Source organism: Callorhinchus milii, unplaced genomic scaffold (genome assembly GCF_018977255.1).
Source record: "Callorhinchus milii isolate IMCB2004 unplaced genomic scaffold, IMCB_Cmil_1.0 Scaffold5, whole genome shotgun sequence".
NCBI lineage: Eukaryota > Metazoa > Chordata > Chondrichthyes > Chimaeriformes > Callorhinchidae > Callorhinchus > Callorhinchus milii.
The window spans coordinates 32,757,909-32,778,278 of record NW_024704746.1 but is presented as its reverse complement, the minus strand read 5'-3'; the positions used below and the strand labels follow the sequence as shown (position 1 = coordinate 32,778,278).

Below are 20,370 nucleotides of genomic sequence, written 5' to 3'. Positions count from 1 at the left end.
GGTTGGGGGGGGGGTTGTGTTTTCCAGCAGTATTTTACGCACACAATGTGCCTCATTATCTGGCACTTCCAAGAGCAGAATTCCAAAGGATTGGGCAAAACAAAGTCCACACGTTCAGACCCTGAAAACAGCCTCAATAAGGGGTCATCTTAACCCACCAAAAAAGGAGTGGTTCAGGGTTGGGAAACATTCCCGCAGAAATGAGAGTCACTACTATGGAATGACTTGCATGCAGCAAAGCAGTCCGCACTGTTATGTTAACATAATAATACAATAATAATAATAATCCTCGCATTTGGCACAGCGTTTTCACGTCTTCGAGACGTCTCCAAAGTGATTCACAGAACGGACTGTAAAGTAAGTTGACTGTATATTTGTGGGCGAAACGTGTTGGATGAATGCAACGAACAAACAGCCTGTTTGAAAATCATTTCTGGTAGAGAGCTGGCAAACACACAGCGAAGCATCACTCACTCACTCACTCACTCACTCACAGCGCAATGATTTGCAGATGTCAACTGATATTTCCTTGACTGATTTTTTTTTTAGAAAAAGGGTTGGTTCCTGTAATCAAACTTCACAAGTTCCAAATGTGAACACCTCATAATTTCCTGTTGCAGAAAATGACTATGGGTGCCAGAGGGTCGAAACGACTGCTTTGCAACTTTCTACTTCAAATATTTTTTCACCTTCAATGTATTGGGTCAGCAGTGGACATTTATGATAAAGCTTTTATTAAGGAGTGCCTTGATGTTCATAATTTCTACCGTTCAAGAGTAAACCCTTCAGCCAGCAACATGCTGTACATGGTAAGGTCATTATTGCTTAGTATTGATTGCATTTTTAATGCTGAGAATTTTTAAAAATAAACAAACATAAATTTATGATGTTTTAGTATTTTATTAGAAATCCATAAGCTTGTTTGAAACATAGAGGTGTAATGTCATTAGTATTATTGCTATCTACTGCAGAAAGCAGTTAACATTTCCTGTGTTTTTCAACTGTGCTTTGTAGTTATTGCTGACACCGAATATGATTCTAACACCTTAGATAGCGGTTGTATTAATTTGGCTAATGGGCAAAGTTGTCCAACTATTCTTCCAAACATGCAACACGGGTTATTTCTGTTTCATTGTAGAACATTTGTGGATGTTTGCTTACAATGAAGAAACTCAAATGTAACATGAAAAAATGTTTTGCCTCCATTGTGCGGCGTGAGTAGCAATAAAAAGATTAGGGAAGTTGAAAATGTATGTTTCTGTTAGAGTGAACGTACAACAATCTCTTTAATAACAATAACATATTAAAATGTGATTTTTATATAATTTTAAAGGCTCTTTTGCAATCAATCCCAAAACAGAAAAAATTATACTGGAGGAAATTCCTAAGATTCCATTTGGATAATATGATACTCTTTAGCACTCCTGTTGCAGACTCAGTCGTGCTTTAAAGCAGACTGAGGTGAAATTCGGAAAACTCCATTGCAAGAAAAAATAATTCCTGCAGTCAAAGAATTACATAGAATTTCAGTAAATTTAACAGCACAGAAACAGGCCACTCAGCCCAAATAGTCCGTGTTGGCGTTCATACAGTACTGCAGGAGTTTCTGTCCTTTCTAGTTAACTGACCCCCAACCCTTTTCACTTCTGCCTTATGTAATAATAATAATAATCCTTGCATTTGATATACCACCTTATCATGTCATTGAGGCATCTCAAACACTTCACAGAATATACTGTAAAGTGAATTCACCGTATATTTTTGTGGGTGAAATGTGGCAGCCAATTGCACACAGCAGGGTCCCACAAACAGCCGTGGATTGAGTGACCAAATTATAATTTTTTTTTGAAGATTATTGTCCCTGGAAAACAATCGACTAACAACTGGGTTCCTAGTTACTACGCGTCAAGGTTCCTCTTAAATAAACTGATGCTCTGTGTGAAGAATTTACTCCTCCATTCTTGATCTGTTACTGGTTATCTTATAATGATGATGAAAGCTTAGTGTAAGACGGGCTGCTGCCTCATACACAAGACCCCTATTTTCAATGGATTCATAAGCTTAGATGTGTATTGCAAGTAGTAATAAGTTCTTGATCCTAAATCCTTGATTTGCATCATCCATGTTGCTACAATGTGCGTGTGCTGAAACCATAAAGCTGGTCAATAACTCGGACTTATATACAATAGGATGTTTCACGGAGATGAATGTCTTGAAACACTTAACAAAATATTTTTTCCCCCTTTCTTCCGTCCTAGAGTTGGGACAGGATTCTTTCAGAAGTGGCCCATGAATGGAGCAAGAAGTGCATTTTTGATCACAACACTGACCTGAAAGTGCCCCAAAAGCTCCATCCGGTATTCAAGACTTTAGGAGAAAACATTTATGTCACAACAGGCTCGAATTTAAATGTCACCAGTGCCACTAAAAGTTGGTATAATGAAGTGGCAGATTATAATTATGGTTCAAACCAATGCAGCAGAATTTGTGGCCATTATACCCAGGTAATTTATTTTTTGCTTTTAATTTTTGCAGTGAACAATGTTCAAACATTTATTTATCCAGGAATTTGTTCTCCTGAATCTGATCCTGTTTTTTTCTTTCCAATTTAAAGCTTGTCTGGGCAACAAGTTATAAAGTTGGCTGTGCTGTTCACACCTGCCCTTCTGGAATTTTTCATTTCAATTCCAGACTTTCAACCATTTTCGTTTGTGATTATGGGCCACCGTAAGTTTCTCTTAGTATTTAGAAAAATGTTCCTGTTATTTTCATTTTAATCGACTTACAATGTTGTTGATATCTACGCGCTGTTTTTTTTACTTGCAGTGGAAATTATCCACAACAACCTTATTTAACCGGAAAGGAATGCAGTAAATGCTACATGGATCGATGTGAGAACAAATTATGCCGTAAGTTTAACAATCACAAAATCTTTCTTATTGTACATTGTTTTGATGTTGTTTAGTCATAGTTGTGACTTAAAAGTGAACTTGTTATTTATGTGTTCAAAAAAGAACCTTAATTTTGACTACCACTAGATATACTTTGACATTTTGTTCTTTCTTTTACTAGGAAATAAGACACGTGAGATGAGTGAGTATGTTTTTATCATTAAAACTGAAATTAAATATTTTGAAAGTTAATGGTTAGTATTTTAACCATAAACTTTTTTTTTACAGCTGATTCGGATTCCTTGTGCAACGAGTTTTGTATTACAGTTTTACTACTAAGGCCACTATCCCTTGTTGCTATTTTCGTTGGGGTGTATATTCTACAACAAAGCTATCCAAACATGTTTGCTTATTTATAATTCCTAATCTTTGTTTAATTGTAATCAACTGTTCTGCAGATTAACATTGAAACAAATATTTTTATAGAAATCTTTATTAAATTTGGAGAATAGTGTGACACTTATGAAATGTCTTCTTTTTAGTGATAAGAAACAAGTAAAAAAAAACAGACCTAAACAGATAACATAGAAATCTAAAACCATTTTTCGTTACTGAATTTTGAAACAATGAGACCAACATTCATGTCTTCAATAATGTTTGCAAAATTGTAGAAATTGGGAAAGCAATACCTGGGGGGAAAAAAAACAAATGCTCTTAAACCTCAGTTAACAAAACTGCAGTAAAAATTGACTGGTGGAAAAAGGGCCAATTTGACTTTTTAAGTCCTTGTTAAAAGAAAATCACAAAGCACTCCTCGGTTGAGAGTTTGTTTACTGTATTCCAATCTAAGAAGCCGATGAACACTGAAGGTGATAGGCAAAGGCTTTGAGTGGAGTGAATAGTATTTATTTTTGGATTGAAAGCTTGTCTGTAGTGGCTTTGGTTATGCATTTCAAATGAAGGAGGAGCAAGAGAGTTCCAGGAATACAGTGTGCACTGGAGGCTCCAAAGCCAGAACTATCCCAGGCGAGAAGTCTGCTACAATATAAGGATAAGGATCATTTGACCACAAAGACTTGCAGGAACAATTCACCTTGAGGACTTTTGTATTAGTGGCTGTGAGAATCATCATCCATTTAATTCCACTGTGTCCAACTGGTGATTTATTTTTGTCCAAATTAAAGAAAAGCAGACTGCAAAGATGTATTAAAATGGATTTAATTTTGTTTGAACTGTGCCATGGTGGTGTACTTATTAATTAACTTTCGCCCACAAATATACAGTCAATTCACTTCACTTTACAGTCTATTCTTTGAAGTGCTTTGAGACGTCTATAAGACATGAAAAAGCACGATATCAAATGCAAGGATTATTATTATTATTATTTCTGCCTTCAGGGATTATGGCTTATCTCTATGGGGGGGGAGGGCAGGGCAGGCAAAATGAGGAACTGCTTGAAAGCATTGCAACATAACCTGTATTATGTATGTATGCAATTTAGTGGTGAGAGCACTTGCGAGCGAAAGGACCTGAGTTTGATTCCCGGCAGGGCAAAATGTTGGGCAAGTTTCCTTTCTCCACACGCCTCTGTTTACTTAGCAGTAAGTAGGAACCCGGTTGTTAATCGATTGGTGGATCGCTTTTCCGGGGGGTAATAATCCCTTCTTAAAAAAAATTTGGTCACTCCATCCACGACCGTTTGTGGGAACACTGCTGCGCGCAATTGGCTGCCGCGTTTCGCCCCCAGAATATACAGCCAGTTCACTTGACAGTGTATTCTGCGAAGCGCTTTGAGACGTGCCGAAGACGTGATAAGGCGCGACATCAAACGCAGCGACTGTTAAAGCACCTTTCCGTGCGAGGCAGGTAAGTGTATGTTTACATGTGTATCTATTTAAGAGCCGACCACTGAACTTAAACAGCCTTCCCTTTACTTTTCTTTCGCAAGACGTGCCAGACGTCCTCAATCGAAATGCTGATTGCCCTGTGCCACGACATGCCCCCGCCCCCCGGGCTGGGCTTGCTTTCTTCTGCTGTGCCGTTCCAATTGCTCGAGCTGACCGCCATGGGACAGCTTCTGCCGTCACCCAACGTCGCCGGCGTTTCCCCGGTGCTGAAGTCTTTTCACGTTCGCCCACGTTGCCCACTATTCTGGCCGGTAATACGGCGAACGACAGGCAGTCACCCCACGGCAAGGAGGCGAGTTAAAAACCAAAACGCACTTTCGCCCACAAAAAAAACACGTGCGGTCAATTCACTCCGCGCTCCGCCCCCCCACCCGCGGAGCTCTTCGATGAGACGTCTGCGAAGACGTGATACAGGCGCTGCATCGGACGCGAGGATTAGACGACGACTCCGACGACTCCGACGCTGCAGTGTTACGCGACGTCTTCATACGCAGTTACGATCATTATGACGGTGCGACCCCGGTTCCTCGCGCTTGACGGGCGTTCTTCGCAGACGTCTCGGAGCGCTGGGCAGGGCTTAGGGCAAGGTGTAGTGACTGTGTGGCGTGTTTGGTGCCGTACCACCGCGGCCCCGCACGCGGTCGTGGATCGAAGCCACGCAATTTATATCTTTGTCGGGGAGGGGGCGGGAATCAGTGAGTATTTAACCCCCTGTGAGCCCTGAGCTACAGGAGGACACTGTGCTATCATTGTCACTGTGTGTTACTGTGTTGGTGACCCACGCAGTCAGCCTCCACTGGGTGGTCCCCAGGCCGGGCGCCTCCTGCAGGTGGCCACCGGTACTGCACCGCGGGCAACTCTCATCGTGTTTAGAAGGTGGTGAGGGGGGAGAGAGAGGCAGAGGGAGGAGTGACGGTAGGGGAGCGACGAGGGGAGGAGTGACGGAGGGGGAGTGACGGGGGGGGAGTGACAAGGGGAGTGCCAAGGGGAGTGACGGAAGGGGAGTGACGGAGGGGGAGTGACTGGGGGGAGTGACGGAGGGGGAGTGACAGAGGGGGAGTGACTGAGCGGAGGGAGTGACGGAGGGGGAGTGACGGAGGGGAGTGACGGGGAGGAGTGACGGAGGGGAGTGACGGAGGGGAGTGACGGAGGGAGTGACGGGGGGAGTGACGGGGGGAGTGACGGGGGGAGTGACGGAGGGAGTGACGGGGGGAGTGACGGGGGGAGTGACGGGGGGAGTGACGGGGGGAGTGACGAGGAGGAGTGACGGGGGGAGTGACGGGGGGAGTGACGGGGGGAGTGACGGGGGAGTGACGAAGGGGAGTGACGGGGGAAGTGACGGGGGGAGTGACGGGGGGGAGTGACGGGGGAGTGACGGGGAGAGTGACAGGGGGAGTGACGGGGGGAGTGACGGGGGGAGTGACGGGGGAGTGACGGGGGGAGTGACGGGGGGAGTGACGGAAGGGGAGTGACGGGGGGAGTGACGGGGGAGTGACGGGGGAGTGACGGGGGAGTGACGGGGGGAGTGACGGGGGGAGTGACGGGAGGAGTGACTGGGGGAGTGACGGAGGGGAGTGACGGAGGGGGAGTGACGGAGGGGGAGTGACAAGGGGAGGAGTGACGGAGGGGGAGTGACGGTGGGGGGGGAGTGACTGACAGGGGGAGAGACTGACGGGGGGAGAGACTGACGGTGGGGTGGGGGGGCGAGTGACAGCACATGGCGATGGTCAGGTGGCTTTTCCTGGGTGTTTTGCTGGAGTTGCTGACGTTGTTTTCCTCTCCTGGTGACCTGAGTCGGATTTCCATCTACAACATGAAATTTATCAACGAGATACTTGACACTCACAACAGGTATCGCTCGGATGTCCAGCCCAGGGCCTCGGACATGTTGTTCCTGGTAAGAAAAAGGGGCACAAAGTTACGCACTGTATTTTAATTAATGCATCACCTTTTATACATACACATACACACACACTACATATACACACACGACATACACACACACACATACACACACACTACATATACACACACGACATACACACACACACATACACACACACTACATATACACACACGACATACACACACACACATACACACACACTACATATACACACACGACATACACACACACACATACACACACAACTACATATACACACACGACATACACACACACACACACATACACACACAACTACATATACACACACGACATACACACACACATACACACACAACTACATATACACACACTACATACACGCACACACAACCCCTACACACTACATACACAAACGCGACATACATACACTACATACGCACACGCTACATATACACACACACACACGCAGATATATACATACACATATGTATCTTTGCATTTTGCATTCAATGTGAACTATTTAACACATTACGTATCGAATATCAAAAACTGCAAATATGAGCGCAAAATGTAAGTGACATAATCTGAATGTGAAGTGTGAAGTCAGTGAGGATAAAGTCTGGGGGTGGGGGGGGGTTACAGGATGGAGGTGTGTGTGTGTGGGGGGGGGGTTACAAGGTGGAGGTGTGTGTGGGGGGGGTTACAGGGTGGAGGTGTGTGTGGTGGGGGGTTACAGGGTGGAGGCGTGTGTGTGGTGGGGGGTTACAGGGTGTAGGTGTGTGTGTGTGGGGGGGGTTACAGGGTGGAGGTGTGTGTGTGTGGGGGGGGGGGTTACAAGGTGGAGGTGTGTGTGTGGGGGGGTTACAGGGTGTAGGTGTGTGTGGTGGGGGGGTTACAGGGTGGAGGCGTGTGTGTGGTGGGGGGGTTACAGGATGGAGGTGTGTGTGTGTGGGGGGGGGGTTACAAGGTGGAGGTGTGTGTGTGGGGGGGTTACAGGGTGTAGGTGTGTGTGGGGGGGGGGTTACAGGGTGGAGGCGTGTGTGTGGTGGGGGGGTTACAGGGTGTAGGTGTGTGTGTGTGGGGGGGGTTACAGGGTGGAGGTGTGTGGGGGGGGGGTTACAGGGTGGAGGCGTGTGTGTGGTGGGGGGTTACAGGGTGGAGGTGTGTGTGTGTGTGGGGGTTACAGGGTGGAGGTGTGTGTGTGTGTGGGGGTTACAGGGTGGAGGTGTGTGTGTGTGGGGGTTACAGGGTGGAGGCGTGTGTGGGGGGGTTACAGGGTGTAGGTGTGTGTGTGGGGGAGTTACAGGGTGGAGGTGTGTGTAGTGGGGGGGGGTTACAGGGTGGAGGTGTGTGTGGGGGGGTTACAGGGTGGAGGTGTGTGTGTGTGGGGGTTACAGGGTGGAGGTGTGTGTGTGTGGGGGTTACAGGGTGGAGGCGTGTGTGGGGGGGGGTTACCGGGTGGAGGTGTGTGTGGGGGGGGTTACAGGGTGGAGGTGTGTGTGGGGGGGGGTTACAGGGTGGAGGTGTGTGCGGTGGGTTACCGGGTGGAGGTGTGTATTGGGGGGGTGGGGGGGGGTTACAAGGTGGAGGCGTGTGTGTGGGGGGGGTTACAGGGTGGAGGCGTGTGGGGGGGGTTACAAGGTGGAGGTGTGTGTGTGGGGGGGTTACAGGGTGGAGGTGTGTGCGGTGGGTTACAGGATGGAGGTGTGTATTGGGGGGGGGGTGGGGTTACAAGGTGGAGGTGTGTGTGTGGGGGGGGGTTACAGGATGGAGGTGTGTATTGGGGGGGTGGGGGTTACCAGATGGAGGTGTGTCGGCTCCTCTTTCCAGCTTGCGCCAGCGGTGATCTGAAATGGTGTTAGTTGTGGGCGGAGGGCTGCAGTTGGTGTGCACAAAAGAAAAATGTTCTTAACGTTGTAACTTTTGTCTCACGAAACCAGAGCTGGGATGACGGTCTCGCTAAAACCGCAAGAGCTTGGAGCAGGATCTGTAAATTTTCCCACAATCCAGACATGTCGAAGTTTGGAAAGGGCCATCCAGAGTTTGATTTTATTGGAGAAAACATGTACGTTTCTCCAGTAGACGCCTTCACTGTCAGAAACTCTCTGAATGTGTGGCACCAAGAAATGAATAATTTCAACTACCACACAAACAAATGCGACGGTTCGTGCGACAATTACACCCAGGTAGTCTTCAGGTTTCGTTTTAAACCGCACTTCCTTCTTTTTGTTCTTTAGAACATTTTCCAGCGTACCTTTTCCCTTCTCCAGTTGCACAATTCGAACGCGTGCAGTATTGTGATTTAAGTAGGGTGGTCGGTTGATAGTTTGCATTCCATTCCATACCTGTTGTGCCGTCTGTGAACGCTCACTTATTTTTTTTTTTTTTTACAAAATCTATTATTCTTAAATCTTACCTTGTTCTGTAAGTTCTACTTCTGATTTTCGAAGGCGCTCAGATTTCTTCTGTAAATGTGAAGGATATCTACCATCCCTTGCATCAAATAATCCTGTGATTTGCACGTCACTCTGTCCTCAGTGAAAAGCCTGAGAAGTTAAGCTGATGACATTGGACTTGCAGATAGTGCACTTCACGTTAATGGATTATCGGTACTCTAGTAAACAAACTCCAAAACTTGATATCCTACCAACCAACAGCTGAAAGCTGTAGAAATGGTAGAAGTTTAATACCACAAACTTGGCTTCTTGCATCTTGAAATAATTAAAAAATTCCCTTTACTGTATATCCTTGTAATACTCCTTGTGCTGCACCAACACTGGTTTGCAACACGTCATAACTGTATAAATTGTCATTAGACTGATCAATACACATGTCTATTCCTTACAAAAATGTTTCTTACCTCACTAATAAAAACTGATGGAAAAGGCACTGTTGGAACGGACGGTGGTCTTGAAGAAATAAGTCCTTCCTATGATTTACCTATTTGTTTGCTGATCTCAATGCCATGTAGACCATTCCTCAGTTAAATGAAGGAATACACCACCTAATGTTGAATATCACCACATTCTTTTCAGATGATTTGGGCATCAAGTTATAAGATTGGCTGCGCGCTTCATTTTTGTGGTCGAGGAATTCAAGACTTCAATCGGAACCCTGGAACTATCTTTATCTGTAACTATGGACCACCGTAAGTTTATTATGTTCCATCTAATTTCATTTGTTTTCAGCGTTTGTAATATTCTTAGTGTATTCATGTTTGAGAAAACAGTTTAAAACTTATTCAGATCATATCATTAATATAATGAGGGGTTTATAATCTAAACTCGCTGTGTTGATACTCTTTACTAGTCATCCTGGACCATACTTGCTATACAAGCATGAAGCAGCAATTCCTGTAGTTTAATTTATCACTGATATTAAATTAGGAATACTCAATCAATGACTAGCTAGTATTATTCAAATCTATCATCTCATGAAGCCCATTTATGTACTAACTATGTGTACTAACAAATGCAAAATTGGGTAGAAAAGAGAATCCATAAGGAAATAAAACTCACATATCTTCCAGTCTAATTTGTTTCATCTGGCTATACATTTCATCAAATATCAATGCATTTATCTTTGCTGGGATTAACCATAAAAGGCTTAACGATGTTGCCATCCCTGCTAAAAAAAAAAATTCTCCCCACAGTATATATACAAAAACAGATGAAAATGTTTTCACTTCTTATTCATTTGTTTTTATGGGTGGTGTTGTCTGTCAATACAAGACGCTGACTAATTTATGAATTTAACCATCTTGTGCTTTGAAACTAAAATAGTTACACTACTCTGGTTTATGTGATGTTTGATTTACTTCCAGTGGAAATGATAGGATATCAAAACCATATAATATAGGAGTACCATGTTTTGGATGCCCCGAAGAAACTTGTACAAACAGGCTGTGCAGTAAGTTGAATAGTGCAAATTCTTCATTTGTCGTTAATGGCAGTGAAATGGCATTTTTGAGCTGATTTTATGTAGTACTTAGTAGAAAATCCAATATAAACCAGTTTATATTCACTCACATGTTTATCTATTTATTCATCAGGTAAGGCGAAACGTGAGTTTATCAAAAGTACGCTTTTATATTATTACTAGAACATTTTAGTTCAATGTTAATAATTTATTGTAAATCAATCATTTAATGTTTTTGTTTCACTTTCTTACAGGGTACCACAAATGGAGCCCAAAGTATTCTTTGGCCTCCATTTTCTTTTGCAACCAACCACTGCTACTTACTTCTATTATTGCAGCCTATATTCTACAGTAAAACTACCCAAACACAATATGTAGGATAGATCTTTGAAACATTTCTCTTCCAGTTTATTTCTCTGTTACATTAAACATTCTTCTGTACTGTTTTGTGATCATAACGCAGCAATGCATTTGATGCTTTAGTTTCTCATCGTCAGTAGCTTGAACACCTTGCTTTTAAAAGGTAGCCTTCCTAACATTGTCCCAGCATTATTACAGCATTAAAATGGATAAATAGACACGGCTTCCAATCCTAGAATGGTGTAAAAAAACATCTGCTGTAAGCGTGAATACACTTTGTTCCCTCCATATTGCCCACAAAATTAACAGTCATTGACTTTACATTATATACTGGGAAGCGCTGTGAGATGTCTCGAAGACGTGATAAGGAACTATATCAAATGCAAGGATTATTATTTACCCCAAATTAAAAGTTACCTTTAATGGTGATTGCTTATTCTTGATATTCTTAAACATTTCATACATTCTACCATGATATCTTCTGGTTTGGAATTTTTACAGGTTGTGCATCATGGACCATGTTTGTTGTTTGAAATTAGATAGGATTCAAGTTATGATTCAGTATTCTGTTTATTATACACTGTTGATCTGGACCTCTGTAATTCAGTTATGTACTGTCATTGTACTGCAGAGCATTATATACCATTGTTAATAAAACCTTGTTAATAGAAATGGTTTATAGGAGAAATCAATATTCTGTGTTTAATGTTTAAAATAGCAACATGTATTTCACCCACAAAATAGTCAGTTCAGTTTACAATATATTCTGTGCAGCACTTTGATACGTCTCAACATGATGGGCGCTATATCAAATGCAAGGATTATTATTAGCTGTAAAACACATTTTGTTTGTTGCTCTGTAATACCCTGACCCATTAACCCTTCCCATCTAAGAGCACAACTATTCTCTTTTTGAAGAGTGCTACGGGGCGATCTTTAGTGTCCACCTGATCTAGCAGACAGGACTTCGGCTTATAATCAAACATGTTACAGCACAGAAAAGGCCATGTAAAACCTGTAGCTCACTCGCACTCACCTCGCATATGAGAGACCTGGGTTTGATTCCCAGCAGAGTAAATTGTTGGGCAAGTTTCCTTACTCCACACGCTTCTGTTTACCCAGCAGTAAGTAGGAACCCAGTTGTTAGTCAATTGGTAGATTGCTTTTCTGGGGGTAATAATTCCTTCAAAAAATACGAATAAATTGGTCACTTCAATCCACAACTATTTGTGGGACACTGCTGTGTGCAATTGGCTGCTGCATTTAGCCCACAAAATAGTCAATTCAGTTTACAATATATTCTGTGAAGTGATTTGAGATGTCCTGAAGACATGATACAGCACTATATCAAATGCAAGGATTATTAAATCCTCATTTAAAGGATGGCACCTCTGACAATGCAGCCCAGGCTATGCAAGTATGAAGTCCCAGTATGGGGACTGAATCCACAGCCTTCTGAAAGGCAAGAGCACAACCAACTGAGCTAAGCTGACACTTAACAAAATTATAGCTATTGCATAGTTAGGTAATGTATGAAAGCTTTGCAAGGAGATTTTCAAGGATGATATCGCAATTGCGAGGTTATACCTATCAGGAAAGGCTGAATAAGCTTGGACTCTCTTGAAAAGGGATGACCTAATGGAGGTCTTTAAAATTATGAAAGGTTTCCACTTGTGGGGGAGACCAAAACCAGGGGCCATTAACATAAAATAGGGAATAAATCAAATCGGGAAATCAGAAGAAACTTCTTTACCCAGAGAGCAGTGGGAATGTGGAATTCGAAACCACAAGGCTAGTTGAGGCAAATAGCATAGATGCACTTAAGGGAAAGCTAGATAAGCAAATGAGGGAGAAAGGAATAGAAGGTTATGCTGATAAGTTTAATTGAGGAAGGGCAGGAGGAGGCTCATGTGGAGCATAAACACTGGCATAGACCAATTGGGTTGAGTGGCCTGTTTCTATGCTCTATATTTTATGTAAAAGGTCTTCTGCTAGACTTCATGAGTCTCATAATTGACACAAACAGTTCACTTACTTCAATGTGTAATAACAGCACATTCCTCAATATGAAAAGCTTTTTTTATAAAAATTATTACACTACAGAAGTCACCTTCAGGTCAGAGAAGTACACGTTTCAGAACTGGCCAAAGGAAGTAGCTAGCACATCTCACACAAAATAAAGTAAATACTTTTATTAAACAGTATTTAATGAACACATTAATAATTTTAGGTTACACAATATATATATATCCAACAATAACCGCGATATAAAATATGTAGATGGAAATGTAAACATCCAGCTAGGTTCTGCATACAAAGGCTCAAGGTACCATTTGCAATTCTACTCCAGTGAACACTGATGCTGCTAACTAATTACTAGAAAATCAGAAACTGTAATCAAGAGTGCAAAAAGGAATTCTTTCACTAACAGCTGGGTTTATTAGTGGTAATATCAAACATCTATAACAGACTGAATTTAGCCTGTGAGCTGATATTTGATTGCTCAGCAGCTATTTAATTAGCTTTCAAAGGGCAAACATTGTTTTCCATTAAGTTGGGATGCAACTGTGAGCTATAAAGAATATTATTTTAATTGTTAAGTTTCGTTCTCCCACAGTGCATTTCCAGGATCTCCTTGGAGCTCAACTGACTCTAACATGACATGCTTGGCAACATAATGTCAGGGTCGAGTTAACCCTTCCCCCCCACCCACAAACCCATTATAACATGGCATCTAGTTTTCTGGATCCAAAGCACCATGCTATAATAGGGCTGACCTACGTTTGTGAAGCTGCATCATTTCTTCTTGCCCTTTGCATTTTTGGCAATTTTTTGAGCGACTTCCGCTGCTGATGGAGCTCCGAGCTTCTTTTGCTTGGCTTTCTTCACTTTCTCTTTAAGAGCTTGAATATCAATTTTAGTTTCTGTGGGAGCTAAAGGATGATAAATCAATGAGCTTTATATTGAAAACAGCTTATCAGTTTTTAAGTGCAACCTTTGTTGATCCTTTTACTTCTATATTTCAAGTATAAATGACTATTACTGGCCATTGCCAACACTGATGATGGCGATAAGAGATTTCTAGTACTTATGCAGTGTAGTCTGCGAAGCGTTTGAGGCTTGCGAAGACGTGATAAGGCACTACATCAAATTGCATGGGTTATCATTATTATTGTATTAGTAATTATTTTTGCATTTGGAGTAACATTGAGCATGTTTCCAAACTCTTCAAGGTTTCTGTAAAACTTAGTATATTTGTAGGGAACTCACAGAATGCAGCTGTCACATGACATTGCAAGATCACCTGTTCTATGATGAAGTATGAGAAGATTAAAAATGAGCTCAAATACTTTGATTGGAAAACAAAACATGTACTAACAGCAAGGGGGAGAATATCATCACTAATGAATCATAAAGGAGAATTAGTAACAATAATTTGAAAAGCACCCTTTGTGCAAAAAAGCATTTAATAGGATTTGATAAATGTAGAAGTATCAAATATATCTCTATTTTTCAGGGAAAATATATAGAGATATTGACTATCAGCTTGTAGAGAGAGAAAATGGACAAGGGAGAGCAAGTTACCTTTTTTTGGCTTAATAGTAGATTTCTCTTTAGGAGGAATAAAAGCCTTATTTCTTTCTTCTTGTCTTTTAACGGTTGCTTCTGCTTCTTTTACCTAGTGAAAAGGCAATAGCATCGGCAATTAGGTTACTGTGAACAACAATATAACATATTTTTACTTTTAACATCTTTCACATGAGGAGGACATCTCAAAGCGCTTGATATTGCTATCTAGGCACCCAAACTGAGAGTGGGAGCCAAAAGGTGGTGGTGGGGAAATCAAAGATAACCAAAATTGTGATCATAGACTAAATGTTTGAGACAATATTACACATTTATAAAAGTGAAGTACAAATAAACATTTTCTAGCATCTCTGAAGCTGTTAATTGAGTACAGTAACCACCACAGAAGAGATAGATAATTAGGATTCTGTGGTAGCTATTTATCCTCAAACCATCTGGAAATAAAAACTCACCCTTATGTCAGTCAATTTCTTTCTCCTTTTCTGTTGGGCTTTGAGGAAGTATTCACCAGAGGCCAGCTCCTGATCAATCTACAGAATAAATTCAATAATCCCAACAGTAAATAAAAAGCAGAAAATATCAGTTATACTTTTAGTGAAAAAGTGACATTTCCTTATGTATGCATGTGAATTTAACAGAATTTTTTATTTTTTTGAACATAATAAACAATTCTTAACAGATTCTCAGTAAAAGGTTGTTTGTTAAAATCACCATTAACATCACTCAAATGTCACCAAACTATGAATTTAATCAGCAGGGCAGATGTTCAGACTTCATGAATAACTGTATGTGCCAAACTTAAAATAATGAGGTGTCAAAAATTATCCAAACCAATAGATCTATATTTCACAAGTACACGTAGATTCACTATTTTCTCAAAGCTAGTTCTACAGTGCTAAAATTAAATGTTTCAATTTTGGTATAATTTTACATTAAAAGAGCAGCCAAAAATAATTTAAATCACCAAATAAATAATCTATTCAGTCCACTGGTATGTAATAGCCTTATTGAAAACAAGCTTTCAAGCAGAGTAAAGTAAAGAGCAGAGACCTTGCTCTCAAGCTGTGGAGGTGGGAAAGGCGTGTACTGCTTCTTCACCGTCTTCTTCAGAGGTTTCTTGCGTTTATTCAAGTTCTTGTGTTTATACGTGGGCAGGAATCGCTCCCAGTTCTGTGTTCTAAGATCCGGATCTTTTGCCAATTCTCGTTTGATCATCAATGCCTTTTGAAAGTAAATTTATTTATCTTCTTAAATTCAAATGTGTGAATACTGCCCACGAATGTGATCCTTAGAACACTTTGCAATACCCAACACCTGTTCTAGAATAAATACATATGAAAATGTACAGTGGAAATACTGTTTATCAGGCATCTCTAGGTATTAGGTTTCTGTGCTCCCAGTATCATTTCTTCTGCAGTCAGGAAAGTTTAAATTGCACTGTTGAGTAAATTTACTCATGGATCTGACCTTAATGATACAAGTCCAGATCAACGCTTGAAGAATGTACTTTCTCATGGTTACCATAACGTCTGATTTTTCTTCTCTTTCTACCCCCAATTCATACTCCAAATAAAAAATCCTAAAGGATTTTCCCTCATTTAAAACATTTCTTACATTTTCATACGTATCCCTGTATATTTTAACATGCTGCCATTTTACAGTGAACTAGTTTCAGCACACAGAAACAATGACATAATTTATACAATTAAAACGTTTCTATTATTCTATACAATTATAGATGTGCTTATTTGATTTTTGGCCTGTTTTCAAGTCAGTTATTCCAATGAAGAGGCCTTAATTTTGAGAAATATTTTATGATTGGAAAAACAATGATAGGTATTTTACTGGAGCTTGGAGCTGATTTATTTTACTTGGTTTATCCACATCATGTATTTCATACCCACTCAAAGAACAATCAATTACAAGCCCAGCACTACCAACATACAACTGAAAATGGGTTTCAAAAGTTCTTGAATTCTTAATATCAGATTTTTTGCAGATTTCTCCAGCTCTACAATGTTCACAGAATTTTTTTTTCTTTTTTTTTTCTTAAGTGATTGTAGCTTTCCAAAGCTGTCCTGGAAACAGATTGCGATATTCTAATTTCATTCAGCACAGGATTCGGGGAAGAACTAAATTGAAGGAATGATTCAACAAATAAATACCTTGATATTGTAGATCGGATGAATGTTTTTCATGGTATCGATTACTACTTTTCTGACCTAGAAACAGTTAAAATACAGGCAACTAAATAGGACAAAGAACAATTACAATAAAAATCAAGGTTGTATTCAAAACCAACAAAAGGCACCAATTTATTGTTAAGTAATTAGATTTTTCAAAATACTGGGCAGACGATGTCTATTAAAAGTATAAGAAAGTTTTGTACAAGATAACAAATAATTAAGAGATGTAGAACACAATCACGGTTATGAAATAGCATTAACAGGTGCTGTGGGACTTAGACCAAAAGTGGATTCTCAGCAGAACAAAATGCTAAAACATAGTTCTAAGAAAGTATAACAATGAAAGAATTGCTTTCTCAGTTTTTTCATGACATTTTGAAAGAAAGACTGAAAGGTAACAATCAGATTCTTAGGAATATTGAATACTAGATAATTAGAATACTGATTCTTGTTTGGCATAGTTTTTAATTATAATCATTTTACTATCCTATTTTACACACAAAGGTTTGTACTATAACCCAGCACCTTGGGACGTTCTCCCGACATGAAAAGCGCTATACAAATGTAATTTTATATTTGACTATAATATTTGGTCATTCAATCCATTCTCACCATATGCATTAAAACTACTGGTTTATTATTAATTTACCTCCTTCAGCCCATTGTGTGGTCCCAGAGCCGACACAGTATTTCCTTGCACCATAATATAACAGTTTGTCAATAGCTCCAAAGCCTGTGTATGGGAGAGATAACATAATTATTAATTTCTAATTGACTAATGTCCAAAAGAATATAATTTTACATATAAATTAATATGAAAATAATTTCCATTTTATGAAATGTGCAGCAACAGGACAGAGGGATTAAAGGTTAAAAAAAACTTCCAGATGTTCCTACAAGAGATAGACATTACCAGCTTTCCACATTTTCTAACAATTCAAGATTTGTTACCTTAAGTGTTGATCCTTTTGGTCCTAGAAGCCTCATTCTTCTTTTCACAAATCTGTCACGGTTTCCAACGAGTGAACCAATCTTGATGATATCACATGCTACATCATTCTGAAGTATACGAAGAGTCTAAAACAGAAAGCAAAAGCCCTAACAAAGTGAAAACTTTCTTCTTTGTGAGTATTATTGCAAGAATGCTCTTTCTTTGGTAATTGTACTACTCACCTGCTCAAAAGGAACGCTCCTTGCCAAAAGTTTTATCATGTCTCTAGCTTTGATGATGGAGTATGGGTCAAATGTCTTCCTGGTGGTGGTGACAGTCATACTACCTTCAATCAAATCCAATGTGGCTGTGAGAAACTAAACAAAATACAGTGGAGTCCTGTTATTATAAGGCTTGCCTTAAAAATCTTTTTAAATGTCTGTATTTATTGGGTTTTACAATTTTCTATAAATCGAGGAAAATTAATTGCTTAGGAAGTAGCGTCAGTGGCCACCTTATGACTATATGATTAGTCAAAAAAGTTACGATTAATAAAAACATAACAAGTTTTTTTTAAACTTTTAATTCCTCTGTCCCGTGTATTATTCACCAATTTGTTTTAAAAAGCAGCAACCTAGTTATAATACAATGGTTAGATCCATCCCAGTCAGCACTTCCTCATTCACTGCATATGAATGCTGAAAGATGGACAGCTCCATCAGCAGCTTGCAGGACATGATGTCAGCTGCAACCTGATGACCCAGAAGTCACCCATTTTTACTTTCCCATGCCTGGAAGCTGCAATGGAGCAGGTCAGGGATGTTTTGGGATGTCCTAACTACGTAAATGTCAAGTTTAATGACTGTGAGACACTACCTGCATGAACGACGCTATATAAATGTTGTTCTGACGAAAGGTCATCGACCTGAAACAGGAAACCCACTTTCCTCTCTCCGTAGATGCTGCCTGATCTGCTGAGTGTTCCCAGCGAGTTGTTTTTGTTTCAAACGTTGATGGGTGTTGTGTTCTAAATCTCAACCAGGCTACCAGTGAATCTGCATTCTTACGAAGCACTTTAGTCATACTGCATTCAGTTAATAAGTTAATAATAAAAGTATGCTCGTGAAATATTTGAAGACTTACATGTTCGCTCATTGCTTTCTGCACCAACGGCCAGCATTCTTTGAGATAGCTCTCTCTGTATTTGGGGAAAAGAGTTGCAAAACTACTCTCCTCCAAAAGACCTCTGGGGTTGTCTTCTCTTGTAAATGGTGCCTCCTTCCATCCTTCTGGTACCGTGAGCAGCTCCGATTCTTCGACTGTGTAACATAACCCAGAGATACACAAGATACATTTATCCAGTTAAGAGTTGTTGTTAAAACACTGGCCTTGTTAAACTATTTATTATATTACCTGTGTTCCCGCTCTTCACACACACCTCCCCCACCCCCCCCACACCCCCTCCCCCCACGCACACCCCCCCCCACACTCTCACACACACCCCACACTCTCACACACACACCCCCCCCACACACACCCCCCCCCCGCACGCACACCCCCCCCCGCACGCACACCCCCCCCCCACGCACGCACGCACACCCCCCCCCGCGGCGCCACCCCCCCCGCGCGCACACCCCCCCCGCGCACACACCCCCCCCCACGCACACACCCCCCCACGCACACACCCCCCCCACGCACACACCCCCCCCCACGCACACACCCCCCCACGCACACACCCCCCCACGCAGACACCCCCACGCACACACCCCCCCACGCACACACCCCCCCACGCACACACCCCCACGCACACACCCCCCCCCCACACTCTCACACCACCCCCCCCACACTCTCACACCCCCCCCCCACACTCTCACACACACCCTCCCCCACACTCTCACACACACCCCCCCACACTCTCACACACCCTCCCCCCCACCCCCCACACTCTCACACACCCTCCCCCCCACACTCACACACCCTCCCCCCACACTCTCACACACACCCTCCCCCCACACTCTCACACACACCCTCCCCCACACTCTCACACACACCCTCCCCCCACACTCTCACACACACCCTCCCCCCACACTCTCACACACACCCTCCCCCACACTCTCACACACACCCCCCACACTCTCACACACACACCTTCCCCCCCACCCCCCCACACACACACCCTCCCCCCCACCCCCCACACTCTCTCACACCCTCCCCCTCTCTCACACACTGAATAAACCACCGAGTTTCGAGGACGAGAGGAAGTCCTGACCTCTCCCCTCCTTCCTGCCGCGCTCCTTCCCCCCTGAACCTCCACGTGGAGCAGCAGCTCCGGTCTCCGGCTCTTCCTCCCGCACCGCCGCCATTCTGCCGCCGCCGCCGCCGCCAACACCTTCCGCCGTGACGAGTGCAGCGAACAAAACCGTCCGGGCGACGCTTTCATCCCCCACCGCGCGGTGAGTGCAGCCAATAAAACCTTCCGGGCACCGCGGTCGCCATGGTGACGACGACGTCAATCAGACCAGGGACATGTGCGTGTGTGGGGATCAGAGGCAGCAGCGGAGCCCGAGGCCCCTCAGCCCTCACTGTGCACACACACACACACACACACACACACCAGGGCCTCAGCAAACACCGCCCCTCCCCACACACACACACACACCCCCACCAGGGCCTCAGCAAACACCGCCCACACACACACACA

General features: G+C 42.4%; 3 protein-coding genes across 9 annotated transcripts; 2 read left to right on the top strand and 1 right to left on the bottom strand.

Moving 5' to 3' along the window:
- Window positions 1-4,123, top strand: LOC103179852 (glioma pathogenesis-related protein 1). Its single transcript, XM_007895332.2, has 7 exons — window positions 1-357; window positions 621-809; window positions 2,259-2,504; window positions 2,615-2,727; window positions 2,827-2,909; window positions 3,073-3,093; window positions 3,180-4,123. The coding sequence occupies exons 2-7, from the start codon at window positions 624-626 to the stop codon at window positions 3,308-3,310; spliced, it is 780 nt and encodes a 259-aa protein (XP_007893523.1). The 5' UTR covers window positions 1-357; window positions 621-623; the 3' UTR covers window positions 3,311-4,123.
- Window positions 4,124-5,649: 1,526 nt separating this feature from the next.
- Window positions 5,650-11,636, top strand: LOC103179853 (GLIPR1-like protein 1). 7 transcript variants are annotated; one of them, XM_042335624.1, is made up of 7 exons: window positions 5,650-5,713; window positions 6,593-6,695; window positions 8,627-8,872; window positions 9,722-9,834; window positions 10,510-10,595; window positions 10,738-10,764; window positions 10,859-11,636. In XM_042335624.1, the coding sequence occupies exons 2-7, from the start codon at window positions 6,612-6,614 to the stop codon at window positions 10,957-10,959; spliced, it is 657 nt and encodes a 218-aa protein (XP_042191558.1). In that variant the 5' UTR covers window positions 5,650-5,713; window positions 6,593-6,611; the 3' UTR covers window positions 10,960-11,636. The 7 variants fall into 7 exon arrangements, with proteins under 7 accessions (XP_042191558.1, XP_007893525.2, XP_042191557.1 ...); XM_007895334.2 differs by lacking the exon at window positions 5,650-5,713 and having other exon boundaries at window positions 6,459-6,695; window positions 10,738-10,749; XM_042335623.1 differs by lacking the exon at window positions 5,650-5,713 and having other exon boundaries at window positions 6,459-6,695.
- Window positions 11,637-13,025: 1,389 nt separating this feature from the next.
- krr1 (KRR1 small subunit processome component homolog) lies at window positions 13,026-20,088 on the bottom strand. The gene is made up of 10 exons (XM_042335847.1): window positions 19,939-20,088; window positions 18,813-18,988; window positions 17,912-18,046; window positions 17,690-17,815; window positions 17,388-17,471; window positions 16,718-16,774; window positions 15,603-15,773; window positions 15,005-15,082; window positions 14,550-14,643; window positions 13,026-13,897 (listed from the first exon to the last, which is right to left on the bottom strand). The coding sequence occupies exons 1-10, from the start codon at window positions 20,030-20,032 to the stop codon at window positions 13,761-13,763; spliced, it is 1,152 nt and encodes a 383-aa protein (XP_042191781.1). The 5' UTR covers window positions 20,033-20,088; the 3' UTR covers window positions 13,026-13,760.
- Between the last annotated feature and the right edge of the window lie 282 nt (window positions 20,089-20,370).